The sequence below is a fragment of the Cyprinodon variegatus genome, unplaced genomic scaffold (assembly GCF_000732505.1).
Source record: "Cyprinodon variegatus isolate N-32 unplaced genomic scaffold, C_variegatus-1.0 Scaffold121, whole genome shotgun sequence".
NCBI lineage: Eukaryota > Metazoa > Chordata > Actinopteri > Cyprinodontiformes > Cyprinodontidae > Cyprinodon > Cyprinodon variegatus.
This window is the reverse complement of record NW_015150574.1, coordinates 1,217,298-1,233,866: the sequence shown is the minus strand read 5'-3', so window position 1 is coordinate 1,233,866 and position 16,569 is coordinate 1,217,298. Positions and strand designations below refer to the sequence as shown.

Here is a 16,569-nt window from a genome sequence, read left to right as displayed (position 1 = left end):
TGGACTGAACTGCTAAACCAGAGTGTCTGAGATTGGGCGGTGCCCCGCCCCCCTCCTGCATTGTCCGTGAGCCTCAGCTCCACTTCAGTTTTTGTTTTATTTTAATAAACTTTTTGAACTTTCTTACTGACTGTCTCTCCTTGAATACTGGGTCCATCTGTCCTCGGTTCATGACAAAATGTCAAAACATACCAACATGTTGGTGGCCATCAGCAGAGAATCTTAAATTGAAAATCAGTCATTTATTCTTTCCCAATAAATTGGTAATATTGAGTTTTGCAGAATTAGTGTTTATTGTGTTAGTAAAAAACTGATATTAGTGGTTAGTAGTGGCCCAAGTGATAATGTATTTAAAGTTAAAACATTTTGGAAACACAAATATTTAGGTTCTGCTCTCTTACATATTTTATACATCTCAAGTGAGCCTTAAGATGAATACTGTTTTTATTTGTTCATCTTTTTAGCTTCTCTGAGGTTTTTGTATCTGTGTAAAGTCTTATTTCCCCCAGCAAGTTACACATAGTATTTTTTTAAACTACATAGGTTATACACAGCTGACGTTGTCCAATAAAGTAAATGTGCACTACCTCATCTCTCCTTTGATTTGAGCTGTAAAGGCAAAATAAGGAGCTGTTCTTAGCTCATTTCCCCTTCTTTTCATTCATTGAGTTATTTTACTATTGGCCCTCATTTTTGATTTACCTTCCTTTTCTTTTAACCTCCATATGCTTACCTGGCTCATCCACTCTTCGTGTTCCTCCATCTCCTCAGCAGTTTATCATAATCACATCACCTCAGTGTAATGGAGCACACTTAAGGCTTATTCTGTCTCACACACATAAATATACGCATGCACAAACTCACATACACAAATGAGATCCACTTAAACCTAATTACATACCTGACTGTGCTTTTGACACAGAAGATTATCAGTCAGGTTGTATGCATGGGCATAGGGCAAGAATTTCAGTTAAGAATTACACACACACATAGAAACCACCAAGGGCACTATAAAAAAGGATAAATATTTGCTGTTCTTTATAATTAGCTCCTGCACTCTTAATTATATGCACAATATGAAGGTAATTGTAGGAGTTATTTTATCAGATCAAAAATATATTTTCCATTAGCTTTGTGGGGAGCCATTACACAATAAAAAGTGGAAATTTTTCTGAAGCTAAATGAATAGTAATTATTATAAATTTTAACTTTTTGTATCTTTTTACTGAAACCTTTTGGTCTCTTGTACATGGTGAAAGGATCAGCTAATTAGATAATTTGATCAAATGTCAAAACACGGTTTGGGCGAACATAATTATATTTAACTTCTTATTTCTGTAATTCATATAGGTAAAAATACATATAAAAGCTTAATAATTTATAATATTTTTTTGCCCAGTTGTATGGAAACAACATACTTTTATAGTCTTTATTAAAGTCCTCAGATAAGTGCAGCTGTCTCTTTAACAAATTTTCAACACAGTCCTTGTAAAGTTTCTTTAAATGTGTTTTAAAGGTCTTTTCTACTATAAGGGCCATTGATGAAGCTTGATGGTTGACTGATTTTACAACTAAACCAGTTTGAGGTGCATGCTAAGATTATCACTGGTAAAAACAACCTAGTTACAACCAAGTCTAATTTACTTTACTACAATTGTCACCTTGAATGAAAGGAAGTTAAAATAATCAGCATGTATAGGGATCATGAGAATCCACAATTAACATAACTCCATGTCTCAATTGTCTCTATTCACAATGAGCTGACATCAATATATACTTGGAAGCTTCTATGAATACACACCTTAAAATCTGAATGATATTTGTAGGTGACAATATAGGCAAGGCACACTGGTCGTCGAGATAACCTGTTTCTGGTCTGATAAGACAAAGACTGAGGCAGTTTAGAGGAGTGATAACCTGCAAAATATAGCCACAGCTATAAAGGGTGGATGTGGCAGCATGATGCTGTAAAGATTTTTTGCAGTCACTTGTCTTAATGCATTAATGCAATGCAGAAGGTGAATGGTGTAGTCATGGAAGACTGGTCAACGATCCCAAACCAAACTTGATATTGTAAAACCTAGGCTAACATTTAGTTTTTAAAGTAAGTCCTGTCTTTACCTTAAAGAAAACAAACTGACGTCACCTAAAAGCATAGTCCATGTGTTGAGCCATTTAAAATTAGGTATGTGTTGATGATATATAGAGACCATACACCCAGAATGAATTATGCCACCATATTGATAATAGGCGAAACATAACTAGACAAAAAAAAAAAAAAAAAAAAAACATGTTAATGTGCTCTTCAGGGGGTTTTAACCAGTCTAATGTCTTGACTCTATTAGATGCTATTTATAAATGTACTCATTAATTTGCAATGATAGATATACATCAACTTATGATTGACATTACTGTGTACCCAAATACAGACATAACCTAAATAAAAAACGAATTGTGCAAAAAAAGAAAGCACTTGCAGGGAAAATAAAGGTAACGTTGTGGAGGAGTGAAGATGACGACACAAAGCAGGCAGGTTTAAACAGTTCTTTACTCTACTCCAACTGAGAGCAACTGTACAGAAAACACATATATATACACATCCGAACAAACATAACTACAACCTCTCCACTGAGTGAGAGTGGAGCCCCCTAGTGGTCCGCCACAACGTCTTATTTTCAACAAGAATGCACTCATAAAAGTTTGTTTGGAACTTTTTTGTGCAACTATACTTTATACTTGCTTACACAATTTTAATATTGTAAATAGCAAACTAGTATATACAATTTATTTGTGAAAGCATGGATAATGCATTTGTATAAGGAAGCCAAAGTTGATGTTATGTTTATGCATTTAGCAGATGCTTTTATCCAAAGCGACTTACAAAGTAGGCACAATGTTATGCTTATCATCAATTTGACAATAAGTTATTTTGAGGAAAATTAGTCAAAATCAGTGGTGAATATAAAGTGTATAGAACATTCAGGTATTTGTTTTTCCTCCATCTGTATCTACATTTATCTTGGGTAAAAAAAATATGCCAGCAAGTAGTAATACAAGGTGCAGCACAGTTAGATCGCTTTCTCTTTAGAGAACCACAGTGTCCTAAAACAATCTAGAAAGTTGCTGAACACAGGAATTCAGATTAGTCGCACATCATTTCTCAGCTGCAACTTCACAGCAAATACACTTCCACTGTAATCAATGAGAGCAGTGGTGAGTGGATAGCTAGCCGGCAAAATTTGACTCAATATCATCTTGCGGGAGAACTGAGCTATTTACAGAAATCACATCACAACAACAGGAACCGAAATGATCACGTGTTTTTTTTTAAACTATTCCCTTAAGATTGACTAGAGTTTCTTAAAGACTGTGTTATATTATTAAATGAATGAGTACATTTATAAATACCATTGTTAAATATAACGAGTGAAAATATCTAGATGCAGAAAAAATGTAGAGAAAAGCTTCACACCCCAGCAGAACAGACGCAGAGTAAAGAGGCTAGAGTTAATCAAATACATAAAGATACCTCCTTTATCTAGGATGATATCTGCAGTGTATGTTGATACTTCTAATTATATAATTTTTTCACATTTCTATCAAAAATAATAATATGGACAACAATCACATTTTTATTTAATTAGAAAAATGTCGCTGTCACGCTGAGTGATTTTCATTATGTTAACCTGTTTTCTCTTCTCCATTAATCACATTTTCTTTTGTCATATCATATCTTCCCAGATTGGCTGAGTTAGATGAGATGCAAAATCAATGGAGAGAAAGCTGCCGACTCTTTTTCCCATTTGCCGAATACACCTTACAGGTACACTTGTAAGTCTAGTAGAAGGAGACCTGTCAGTTGTTTTAGAATAGAGTAAAACACAATAGAAAATCCCTTTATTGTCCCACAATGGGGACAATGGGGTGTTTACAGCAGCAAAAAGATTATTTAAAAAAACGGTCACGCAAATATGGACCTTAGAAAAATGTAGAACATTAACATAATAATGAAAAGTTAAAAGATAAACAATAAAATACTCTAATGTAAAGTGTTTTAACAATATAAAAAATGTTCTGAGTTAGGCAATAACATTGTCCATTGCACCCATTTAATTTCCTGTTAACTATATACACAAAAATATGTTAACCCATGAGGTGAGCATTAGGGAAATAAATATACAGTAAAAGTTTAGTTTGAAAATATAGATACATTTAAATAAAACCTAGTTAGATGAATAGGTTAACTTTAGTAAATAGATTATATGTATGTAGAATTCATTTAAAGCTGTCCTGTTAAGATAACATTAGTGGACAACATGAATACAAAAGGACACATCAAGAAGGTCAAGGATAAAGGCTATAAAAAGATAGTCTTATAGTTTAACATCAGACATAGAAACCACTAAACTTACAACTTGAACATGTAAAAAAAAAAAAGAAAAAAGTATGGCATAACTGCAAACCTACCAGGATATGGAGAGGAAGGATGATCAAAGCTAATGGAGAGATGGATAGACTCGAATATTGAACAGCACTAGAAGATGAATGTAAGTAAGACTTCCAAGGTGGTTCACCTGCCAGCACAACACAACCAGAACTATGATGGCATAGTTTACTGAAAACATCTTTGTTTATAGATGTTGGAGATCAGCCTTTTTTTTCCAGTGTAGTCATGTTTCTCTGACTGTGACAAGCTGGATGTGCTCTCTCCATCCTCTGACATGGGAGCTGGCTCGGAGCTTGTCTGCCTGGCTGTGTGTTTACTGGACGTTGCTGCCTTTTACAGCTGCTTTTTGTATCTCTGCTTCAGTCTCCTTGAACCTCAGTCAGCCTCGGCAGATGGCCGCTCACACTGAGCCTGGTTCTGCTGGAGATTTCTTCCTGTTAAAAGGGAGTTTTTCCTCTCCACTGTCGCTACAAGCATGCTTAGTGTGAGGGATTGCATTCAGTCAATAAGGCAATCATCAGGTTTTCCTTAGATAGAAAACTTTGAATCAATTTGACTGTATGATCTGGTGAACTGTAAAGTCCATTGAGATGACATATGTTGTGAATTGGCGCTATATAAATAAACTGAATTGAATTGAAAAGCATAATTCTGTGTTAAATCTTGACTAATTTAAAAGCTTTGACAAGACTTGAAAATTAAGATTTATGAATGAGGTTAAACTATGTTTTGAAAAATCCCTTTCAACATGGAACACTGATACTCCACAATACTTGCATCTGTACTTACAAATGTGGTAAATTAACTGACTCTTTTCGCAAACCACACTTTCAAGATAGTTTTTCACAATGCATTTTGAAAAACATGTAATTTTTCTTACTGTTGATACTGTTTGTGTTAACTGGTCATTTTGCTGCTGTTAAGTATGAGATATGGGTGTAGCATTACATATGTGAACAGATTTAAGAGGGATGAATATAATTATCTTTTATTCAAATGCAATAGAACGGTCAATTTCTAATACAAAGAATTAATGGGAAACGTCTGTTTTTATTTTACAATACATTAATGATACACTAGTCAAATGAGTGGGGAAGATAGGCTATTTATTCAGGTGCAACAACATAAGCGTGTAAAACAAACTAAAACATTTGATCAATAGTCTGATTCACATCTTTGTTCATGGCCAGCCTCAGGCCTCTTATCTATATTAGCACATTAAGTTAATGTTAAGTGAACACTTAGCCTGTTTTTAACCCAGCCTGTTTTTTTTTTTTTTTTTTTCATTGTGTAAAATCAGTACCCAATTGATTTCTGTTAGGTTTTCTGCAGTTGTTGAGGTGTGACTTTACTTAAGTTAATGACAATCCACTTCCAGCAATCTACTTTTAAATCAAGTTCTTGCACCTATGGTAGTTTCTGATGATAATCTATGAATATTGGTAAAAGGAACAAAATAAAAATTGTGTTTATATATCTGGATTTTGTCAATCAACTCCTGTGTCTAAAGTTTGAGAAAGAATAAGCAAAGAAATAATATAACTACAATGAGAAAATGTGTTGAGCTATAAAAATAGAGCATATGCAGACAAAGTTTCCCATTTTAAAAACAAATGAAAATCAGTGATTTTTTATTATTAGTAAAACAAAAGTATACTTTCTTCAAAATCAGAACTAGAATTAGAACTAGAACACAACTAGAATTGTGTTACAAGCTTCTAATATGAAATATATATATATATTTTTTCTTTTTTAAAACCGTTAGGCTACCGGTGAATTATTTCTTTACTGTGCTGACTGATTCCTTTTTTTCTTTACCAAAACATTATCATTAGATAAAATTGTGTTCCTTTGATGTGCTAATCACATAATTTCACATCTTACTTAGCCCCACAGGGAATATGGGGAAACTATGGACACATAAATATTGCTCCTTGAACTGTAACAAGAAAAGCACTTAGCTGGATTGCAGGACAAATCCGGTAGAATTGTGATCTAGTGAAATTTACCTCAAAGTGTTGTGTACACTGTGAGAAAGTGTGTATGATTGCAGCATTTCTCCTATTTCTGCATCTTTGTCATTGTTAGACGTATAGGATTGAAATATTTATTTATTTGATAGATATGATTAGAACAAATACAAAATCAAGTTTTGAAATTAAAATAATTTATGCATTTAAGCCATTAAAGGGGCTTATATTTCTATGCAAAAGGTGAAAACATGAGACAGTGATACGCCTTAAAGAGTAAGATCTTTTATCAGTCTTGACCTAATCTAATAACTTATTTGTGAGATCACAAAATAATTCAAAGCATAATTTGAAACACTGCAGGTTGCATTTGCCTCGACTTATTATGATGACCTAATAACAAGAAACACACTTTGCAAAAACTGCCCCTCAGAAAAAATTATAGGAAAAAAAAGTTTTGATATATAGGGTTTGAAACTCAACATTTACAAAAAAGAAAATCATACTTTGCTGGTGAGGGGCTTTGTGTCTTTAGTATCAGGAGGAGCGCTGCATTTCAATAAACGGGTTATCTACCCTAAAAAAGAATCTGGGATAATCTGTTTGCTTAAGCTGCAGATCCAATGTACTTTTGGGTTGCCATAGAATGTATAACCGCATATCAGGCCACCAAGAGCACGATGATTAAGACAGACAGAGCTGTAGATTTTAACTGGCAACCCAATGCTTAAAGGACACATATTCTTTTATACAAATTTGGACCACCCTTGTGCTTTCCTTGATTAGTTTTGTTTTCTATCACTATAATTCCCCTCCATTTACTATTTATATCACTTTATTTTCTACAACGTACAAAAATATGTTGATTAAACTATATGACTATATATTATTGAAAAAAACGTGAAATAAAGCTCAAATTATAATTTGTTCAACACGGGTACGATTTTGTCATAATTAACTTGAGGAGTGTGTGTGTGTGTGTATGTGGCCATGTCTTTAATACCTGGTGGGGACAATTTCCTAGGAATATGCTACATTTTGGGGACTCATAGGTACTTGTGGGGACCAACAACTGGTCCCCACAAGGAAACTTTCTCTTCTTGGGGTGGGGGTTAGGTTTAGGACTAAGGTGTGAATTGAGTTTAGGTTAGGTTTAGGGATAGGTATGTGTCGGTAATGGTTAGGGTTAGGGCAAGGGTCATGGTTAGGCCATATAAATTAGTGGGAAATGAATGGAAGTCAATGGAAGGTCCCCACAAGGATATTGTGACACAACATGTGTGTGTGTGTCTGTGTGTGTGTGTGTGCTTAAAAACATATTTCATGAGACTTTCTTGTCCCACTCAAGGTGTAAAGCACCTCTTATCCAAAATATGCAACGGTTTCCCTTAAGACTGTATACATCTGTAGGAAAAATAAAACTCTAAATTTATGAAATTATGTTAACAAATGGAAAGTTGTCTGAGGCAACCACCATAAATGGGACTTACCTCACAAAGAGCATTCTTATGTCTATGGTGGGATATATCAGGCCAGAGGCCGTTTTATGCATAGAATGATGCATTTGCTCATCTGTCATTTGACAGCCTGAAATCCCTGAAGTCATTGAAATTATGCAGAGATGGAATAAGATATGCATGCTTATTCTATATCAGTGGTTGTACACTTATTGTCTCAGAGAAAGAATGAGCTTTGTGATGGCACAGGGCTCATAAAAAAAAAGAAAAAACATTAGGCCCCAGTCAAAACCTTGCGTACTCTGAATTTTTAAAGTGCACCTGAGGCCCATTAGGGTAACACCTTCCCATTTCTGAATCCTATATTCTATCTAATCTTACAAACTTTTTTCTGTTTTTTTTTTTTTATTTCCTAGTTTTCAATCAGTCCCGATTTCCTTTTCTGTATTACTATTCTGTGTCTCCTTTTCTGTACAATTTGCCAAAAATACTTATAACAACACTGTGTTGCTGACTTGTAGAACAAACAAAGGTGACAACCATCAATTCCAGGAGGAGTTAGAGTTGAGAAGTAAAACATTGCACATATGCAGGTGAGGTGTAGGCTGAGGCAGTGGAAAAGAAACCACACAGATATAGAAACTAAAATAGCCAAAAAGTAAAACAAAATTCTAAAACAAATGTAAAAAAAAAAACATAAACATTTTCACAAAAAATCGATGACCCTACCTCAATGTGAACTGTTCCAGGTTTGAATCTGTGTTCATGTAGATGCCAAATGCCACTGTTTTGCCAAGCCGGACCGGACTAGGCGGGACAAGAACCTCCAAATTTTCATCTAATGGCAATCTTTCTCCCTTGGCAGAAACCGGGCCTGGGCTCATCTCTACGGTGCCAGCTTTTAGCATGTCCTGAAGACCTCCATCTTCCAGGCTACTCCACTGTCCTCCAAGACCAATACCCAGGCCTCCAAGGGGTCCGACATTCGAACTTTGAGCTTTCCATGGCTCATTTACAATAGAGGGACAGTCTCTGCCAGTCCCTTCTACTGGTATGATGGAGTAGAACACATCCACTGATTGTAGAGACACTTCAGAAGGTCTTTTTCTCACTTGTGATGATGTAAACCAAGCCGGCGGAATTTCCAGACGGACCACACAGATTCCAGATGGTCCCATAAGACGACAGCCTGCTGAAGGTGCTGTTTCACTGGGGTCACGTACAGCCAAGGCGCGGATACATGGGAGACTTGATGTAGGAAGGGGGTCAGGCTCATCCCAGCGCCGCCCAATCAGATAAAACAGTACCTAGGGGGAATAAATGCATGAAGCATCAAAACAAGTACAATAAATCATTAACAAATAAATCAAAACAAAAATACAGGAAAATTAAATATCTTAACAAAATAGAAGGACTTAAAACTATTTTTTGGAAACCATTTTACATGGTGATGGTGTCTCGCTTTGAAAAATACTCTCAGTCATCTTCATAGGGAGAAGCAATGTTTCACTAACTCTGTTTAAAAAAAGAGTGTGGAGATTGGTTGAATAGTGGTAGGAATACCTTGAGGAGCTCCTCGATCTGTCTGTCATGCCTACTATGGTTAAAGCACAGACTGCATCCTCTGAGTCACTGAAGTGGTCAAAAATCAAAATTTCTAAGGCTTCAGAGATGGATAACATCTGCCATGAGTGCCTTAGGTCTCAGGAAGTCTTCTTGTCCCTGCACTGGCAGACTAGATTGGTAGTCCCATCCACAAGAATGTGAACTGGAGGATGTGTACAAACTATAGGGGGATCATACTTCTAAGCTTTGGTAACCAACAACCCATTTAGTTCATCACAGCAGATAGATGCCGTAGCTCAGGTTAAATGTGAGGTACGGGTGTACATGTTTGTTTGTTTATCGAAAGGTTGTATACAGTCCTATCACGTCATTCTGCACCTGTTGTGCGTTGTTGACAGTCATAGGCTGCCCAGAACGGTCTGTAGTAACCCATTGCTAAAGCTCAAAACTTTATCTTAAATATTATTCCGCACTCCGACTGTAGCTGTCATCTTTAAAAACTCTAAATTGTCACGGTTGCGTTTTGTGGGGGCACGGCCTTAATGGTTGGAAAGCAAAACAGCACGTCTAGAAGAGAGATGAATGAGGAGGTTTCTGGTACATGATGTCTGCCTAATCTGAGAGGAATTTTCCAGCACAAACAGCAAATATATGCTCTGGGGGCTTGACTGTTAGTATTTTCTGTTTACACATATAACATAATTTTGGACCTTTTAGTGCAACACTAAAAGTACATTGGGGTGTTATTCATGATCGGGGAAGGTTACATGTGATAAATAAGCAGACCAGAACTTTGACTGCACACTGAAAAAAACAATGCAACCATTTTTTGGCATTTATTTAATCATATTTAGTTACTTTAACACAATTGTTTTATGTCCTACCCTGCTAACATGAAACAATTGTGTTAAAATAACTAAATATGATTAAATAAATGCCAAAAACTAATGCTAACTAGTGCTAATCAATTCTGTCAATGTAATAGCAACTGAGACAAAAATTGAAGCTTTGAATTTAGAAGTCTATCTAAAACCTTATCCCTGTAGCCTGAGATCGAAAGGAAGGTTCCTCAATAGTCCTATAGGGATATTTGCCTTCTGCCAATAACACATCTATTGTGTGCTCCAAACTAAATAGTGCATAGGGAGCAATCTAGGGTTAACCTTTTTGAAGGACCCAGAATGACAACCAGAGTTTTAAACCGGTGACCTTTGTGGCTTCTCCAGGAAAGGCTACTACTTCCTCAGTTGAGTGGCTAGAGTCAGCCTTAAAGAAAGAATTAAAAACCAAAACCACAAAAATGTTTTAAATTCTTAGTTTTTCCTTAGTAGCATTAAATGAAATCTGATGCAAGATTTTCAATTCCTTTCACAATGTATGCGTGCATTAAATATAGTATATTTACATTGCAGGAATCCCAATTTAAGATAGAAAAGGGTCTTAGTGGATTATCCAGTGTCCTGGGGAAAGATTTTCAATCACTTGAAGCCTAAATTAAATTTCAAGAGATAGTGGTAGGAGTGCTTTGAGCAAGAATTAATGGGTTTAGCTCCCACCATGCTTCTGGTTCTCCTGGTAACACCTTGAGATAATCCAGAATAAGGTGAAGGAAACCGTAACACTCACTTGTTCTTAGAAGTGCATTATTGTTATTGTTTTAAAGCCACTGTTTTATAATGCCAATAGAGTTAAGTCAAAAAATAACCATTATCTTGTTGTATAGCTTTGTTACATTTTACTAACATACAGCTTTCTTTTTAGGTTTCCTTGGATTACTCTGAGCAGAGGAGAAAGTAGTTAGAAAGTTTAGGTTTTAAAACCAAAATCTTGACAAGTCTGTTTTCTGTTTTATATTTGAAATGTCTGCTAACCGCATTTTACTGCATTACTCATTAAATGGAAATCTGATATACTCCACAGATGCCTCTTACGCTACCAATAAGATAACTTTTGTTCTCATATTCTCAACAATAGATATATCTTAAAAATCTTATATAAATCAATATTTTAAAAATAAAATGTTTATACCTGAATCCATGGTCTTGTTGATCCCACTTTAGGGACCACTACCTGACCTTTGACCCTCCAATTCATCGTCACCTGGTTGATTGAGGTCAGCAGGTGTGGCTGAGGTCCTTGAAGTAGCTCTATTGGGATTGGCTGCTCAGTGCTCAGATTTCCGTAGCTGCAGTTCACACTCGGGAGAGACTGTGGAGCAGCCATACCTATCTCCACCTTGTGAACAAAGAAGGGCTCAGTCCACGATGACAGACTGCCATTTCTCATGACCTCCTGATTAGCTTCCCGCAGAAAGAAGGCGGAGTCAGCTCCACTTAGCTGGCATTGGACTGGGAGATAGGTCGGGAGGGAGGAGGAGAAACGAGGCTGGGAAAAGTCCGGCCCTGTGCCTGGTCCACCTCCTGCTGCTTCCAACGGGCTGTCAGACACTGAGGACAGAATTTGATGGAGGAAAGATAGAAAAAGAAGAAATAGGGAATATATTATTGTCATTATTATATTAAAAGGTAAAGGGTCAAACCTAGAATTATGTTTTTGCATATTTTCTGTTAACTAAAGCAGCAAAATAATCAATTTAAATAAAATTGACAGTTTAAGAAAATTATCTTGAATGACCATTTCAATGAATCTTTAGTTTATTCACACTCTGATATAAATGCATGCGCAGATCCATCAGCTTTTTCCACACATGCCTTTCTACCCACTGACAAAGAAAACGGCCATGATATATAATGTGTCTTAACACTTTTTTTTATTTTCCATGGATAAATCTTGATATAAACACCAGCTTACAGTTGTGTCTATGAAATATTGAGTAAGCATCACAGCTTACACTGATTCACCATTTTCATACATAAATACCCCACATGTAAAAAAAAAATCTATGTTTGCTTTTGGCAGTTTATTAATGATACGGAGCTCATTAGCTTCCAGTTTTAGAAAATGTTTCCAAAGTACACTAAATAGCTCTGTTAATTTACTCCATACTAAAAAAAAATAAATGTTTTATTTGTATGTTTTAAAAAAATAAAAACTTGTTTTGATCATTATGTATATTTGTATGTGTCCGGTTTTTAGCAAGCATCTGGAGGGGGTGCTTCTGGTGTTCTTGTAATACTAATAATGATTGGCTCTGTAAGAGGAGAATAGGATTGAATGCCTGACAGCTAGCTATGATAAGTCGAGCTCTTCTGGCTACTTTACATATGATCTTCTCAAACGTTTCCTATCAATGTGGGTGGCCTTCATAACCTGCTAGCTCCCTTTATCATTTTGCTCTGCTGCTTCCTCTGTCTGCATGCTGTCTGTAGATTTTTAGTCCCTCCACCACCCCAGGATCCAACCATCAACTACAAGGTCCAAGACAAGGTATAAGACAAATTTATATTTAAAAACTAGGCTATGTATTCGTGCTGTAGTACTTTAATGTATCTATTCGTGTCCTCGTGTCAATTTTGAGAGCCCCAAACCACTTGTTAAGAGACTTTATGCAGTTGTATAAAAAAATATTAATATTAATTAACCTTATTAATACAGAATATCTGACATGATTAAGTACTGGAAACCAGTAAAAATATGCTACAGACAATATAAGGTTATTTCGTTGCAAGATGATTCCACAAATAGGATTTAGGCTACTAACCGAACGGTTCAGAAGCTCTAAGATTTAAACAAAGATATCATATAATTGTATTGTTTTTATTTAAAATGTACTATACCGATTAAACTGGCATTATTCACATACTGATTTTCTCTGCATCAACCCAATATTCAGTTTAGAAAACGTACACTTTTCAATAGTCACTTCCTTTTTACAGCCAGCTATACACTATGTGGCTAATGTTGCGTAAATTCATGTGTTTAGTGTATTTATGAAATCCTAATGTTCTGTTAAGATATATTTAAATATCTTTTAACAGCTTTATCAAATTTAACATTAAATGCCGTATCTGTTATCTTAAACTATAGTAAAAGAAACAAAAAGCACATGCTGAGTCGGGAGTTTGTGTGGAAAAGTGCGTGACTGTATTTTCATGTCCTTGGGAAACCGAGTGTGAAAATATAATGAGGGTGGGACAGAATACCGCTGTCTGGGGCAGCTCATACTGAAGAGACTACACCAAAAACAAGAGCAGTGAAATAAAATGACACCTCCATGTAAAAATGAGTATGCAGTTTAAGGTTGGTTACGGTGCATGGACACATTGGGATAAGTTTAAAGCTGGGGAGATAAGCAAAGGGAGCAGTGGATAGCAAGCAAACAATAGGAGACAGCAAATGGGTGAGAAAGAAGAAAGGATCCTAAAACATCTGCAAAAATTTGCACAAAGATGTCGGTTTGGATGACTGGTGGTGGTTTTAGGATTTTTATGTTACACACAATGGCTGCGCCTGACTCACCAAATATGGCACTCTAGTCCACAGCTTTTTAATAGATGGGATATGAATAAAACTTTTGAGTGAAATTTAAGATGACTGCTGACATGGAAAACCAAAAAAAAAAAAAAAACATACAGGAGGTTAAAAGATCAAACATTTCATTAAGTTAGACATTTACAGTATAACACCCAGTGTTCTTGAAACATGATTGAATAATCATGTTGAGTTTAACAATTTTCTTTTTTTTAGTTTAGTCTCCTCCTGAGAAGAAGAGAGTCTTTAGATAAGGAAGCATGGGGGAGCTGAGAGATGTGCACAAATAACTAGAAAATAAAAATAAAAGAAAATAAGTGACAAAAAAAGGAGAGAGAGAGAGAGAGAGAGAGAGAGAGAGAGAGAGAGAAAGGAGTTGGAAGAACTGGCTGCAACAGAAGAATATCACTGGTGTTTAAAACAACCTGAGAAAGTTTCAGGTCAAAAGTCTGGGAGAAGTGTGGGATTCTGGGGGGCCGAAGAGGTCATTTTCTATTTTATTCCAGAGAAAAAATAGATGGCCATCAACTTTCCACTTTAATTTTGTGGTCTCTGTCTCACACCCGTACTCCCTGACCATCGCTCTTTTCCTTCAAACATCCAACATCTAAGGTTTGGATCAAGCTGCAAAAGATGAAGGATCTGTAGGTTTGAATGGCATCAGCTCTACAGCTCATGTTCAATAGGAGCCTGAAGCTGGATTGGGAAGCACAACTGTAGAACATCTCCTGTATGGTATTAGTGCCAAAGACCACACATTCACAGGACATTAGGAGCTACAGGCCAATACCACTGACCTTGCATCCGATTGTTACCTTCCCAGCTCTATGGCTCCTCTCCGTGGTTCGGAACCGCTGGTTAATAAAGCTAAGACTGGTCCGAACTTAGCTTGGCTCGTTGCGGCCGGTAACTAGCCGTCCGGGCTTATTGCACGCACACACAGAGGAGCAGAGGCGGAGTAGTAGAATCCACGGACCGGCTTTATTCAGCACTATTCCTCGTTACAAACAGCAGTACTTTTTATGGCTGTGGAGCCGAACTTATTCTCACAAAACTGCCTTACTTCTAACAGCTGCAGAACCTGGATTATTTCTCACACGCAGAGAAAAAAAACCAAAACATACATGTACGTGCTGGCTACGTCACCCCCTTCTTCACCCCCCCCCGAGGCCACCTCCTTAAAGGGGAATGCTCAGGCCGGTAACACGATGAAAACCCTTTGGAGGTTGGTCCTTAACCATTTTCACCTCCTTATTCCATTTTTTTTATATACCTTCTTATTCAGTTTATTCATTTGTTTTCTTCTGCAATGTGTGTTCCAGGCTTACATTGGGGTTAATGGTGTTAAGATTGATCTCCTGCACCAAATCCTACCTACAAAACCCTAGAAGCACTGTAAGGACTAAATTATTTTTTTTTTCTCCAGTACTTTTAATAAAACCCAATCTGGTATTCTCAGGAACAACCTGGAGCTGTAAGGAGCGACCTTCATCTGTTCCAGTGGGTACTGGACTACCTCACTGTCCATCCACGGTATGTGAGGACACAGGGATATGTCTTTGATAGGTTTGCCTGCAGTATAGGGGCCACTTAGGGAGCCATGCTCACACTATTCCCGTTTACCCTCTGCACTACTTATCTGCCAACTCCCAAGGCTACCATCTACAAAAGCTTTCTGATGGCTCCACCATAGAGGCGATTATATAAGCTCTTTAGGGTGGCCACCTCTAGGATCCCCCCTTGACCCAGCGTAGGTGGTGGGAGACAAAAGAAACTCAGGTAAAAATAAGATAACTGTTTTGTCTCCAACACCATGTGGGCAGCAAACATAACAAATTATGTATCTAAAACCTGCAATTAGCTCCACTATGAAATCATCAGTGGGGTAGACAATAGGTGAAAGAAATAGAAAATAATTACCCAGCCCAGATGCAACATCCTGAATGGGCACTCCTCATTGTTCTTAAACAGTGTACATGGGACTAAAGGTAGTCTTAATAGTGAACCTCAGAGCTCTGGAGGTAGACTGAGATTTAAGCATATTGGTGACATATGTGGGAGCATGGCCATGCAGGGGCTTAACAGGTAAAAATGTAGTTTAAAATTAAACCTAAATTAACGACAAACCAGTAAAGCGTAGTCAAGAAACAAGTGATATTTGCTCTCCTGCTTATCCCTGTTATGAGTCTTGTTGCATTATTTTACAAGGTACATAAAACTATTGAAAATCACTCCCGATTTTTGAGGTAAAACTAAACAAAACATTATGTGAAACTAATATTCTTTCTTAAGTCATGTTTTTTTTCTCCAATAACTGTTTATTTTTTTTCATTGCTCTGAAAGAAGAAACCAAGTAATCATTAATACTTGACAGAGTAAAGAATAAAAGGTTCTACAGAAGAAAAAATGTCATAAGCATACAAATATGAGAGTCATAATGAAAAAAAAAGGGATTTATAAAGTAAAAACAGGACTGGGCCAAGAACCGATCCCTGGGGTAAGCAATATGGAAGATCTGAAAGGTATAAAATGAGTTATTCTAGGTTGCCCTGAAAGATCTATCTGAAAGCCATTGCATAACAACAGCAGAAAAAGCAAAAAACCTTCGAATTACCGATGTAAAGAGGAAAAACATCAAATTTTTGTTCGTTCTTTGTGCGTTCTTTTCTTTTTTATATTAAGTAAATAATATAATAAT

The 16,569-nt window shown here is 36.5% G+C and overlaps 1 protein-coding gene across 2 annotated transcripts in view; it reads right to left on the bottom strand.

Moving 5' to 3' along the window:
- The window catches only part of LOC107085319 (transmembrane protein 132B-like), a 333,447-nt gene that overhangs the window by 189,281 nt on the left and 127,597 nt on the right, over nt 1–16,569 (bottom strand). Inside the window, exons 1-3 of one of the 2 annotated variants that reach the window (XM_015375583.1) lie at nt 14,669–14,935; nt 11,469–11,887; nt 8,604–9,181 (exon numbers count right to left, since the gene is read on the bottom strand). In XM_015375583.1, coding sequence (XP_015231069.1) covers nt 8,604–9,181; nt 11,469–11,887; nt 14,669–14,675 — 1,004 coding nt within the window. In that variant the 5' untranslated portion in view covers nt 14,676–14,935. Of the gene's footprint in view, nt 1–8,603; nt 9,182–11,468; nt 11,888–14,668; nt 14,936–16,569 lie in introns of those variants that run through there. The other variant, XM_015375581.1, reaches the window with a different exon arrangement.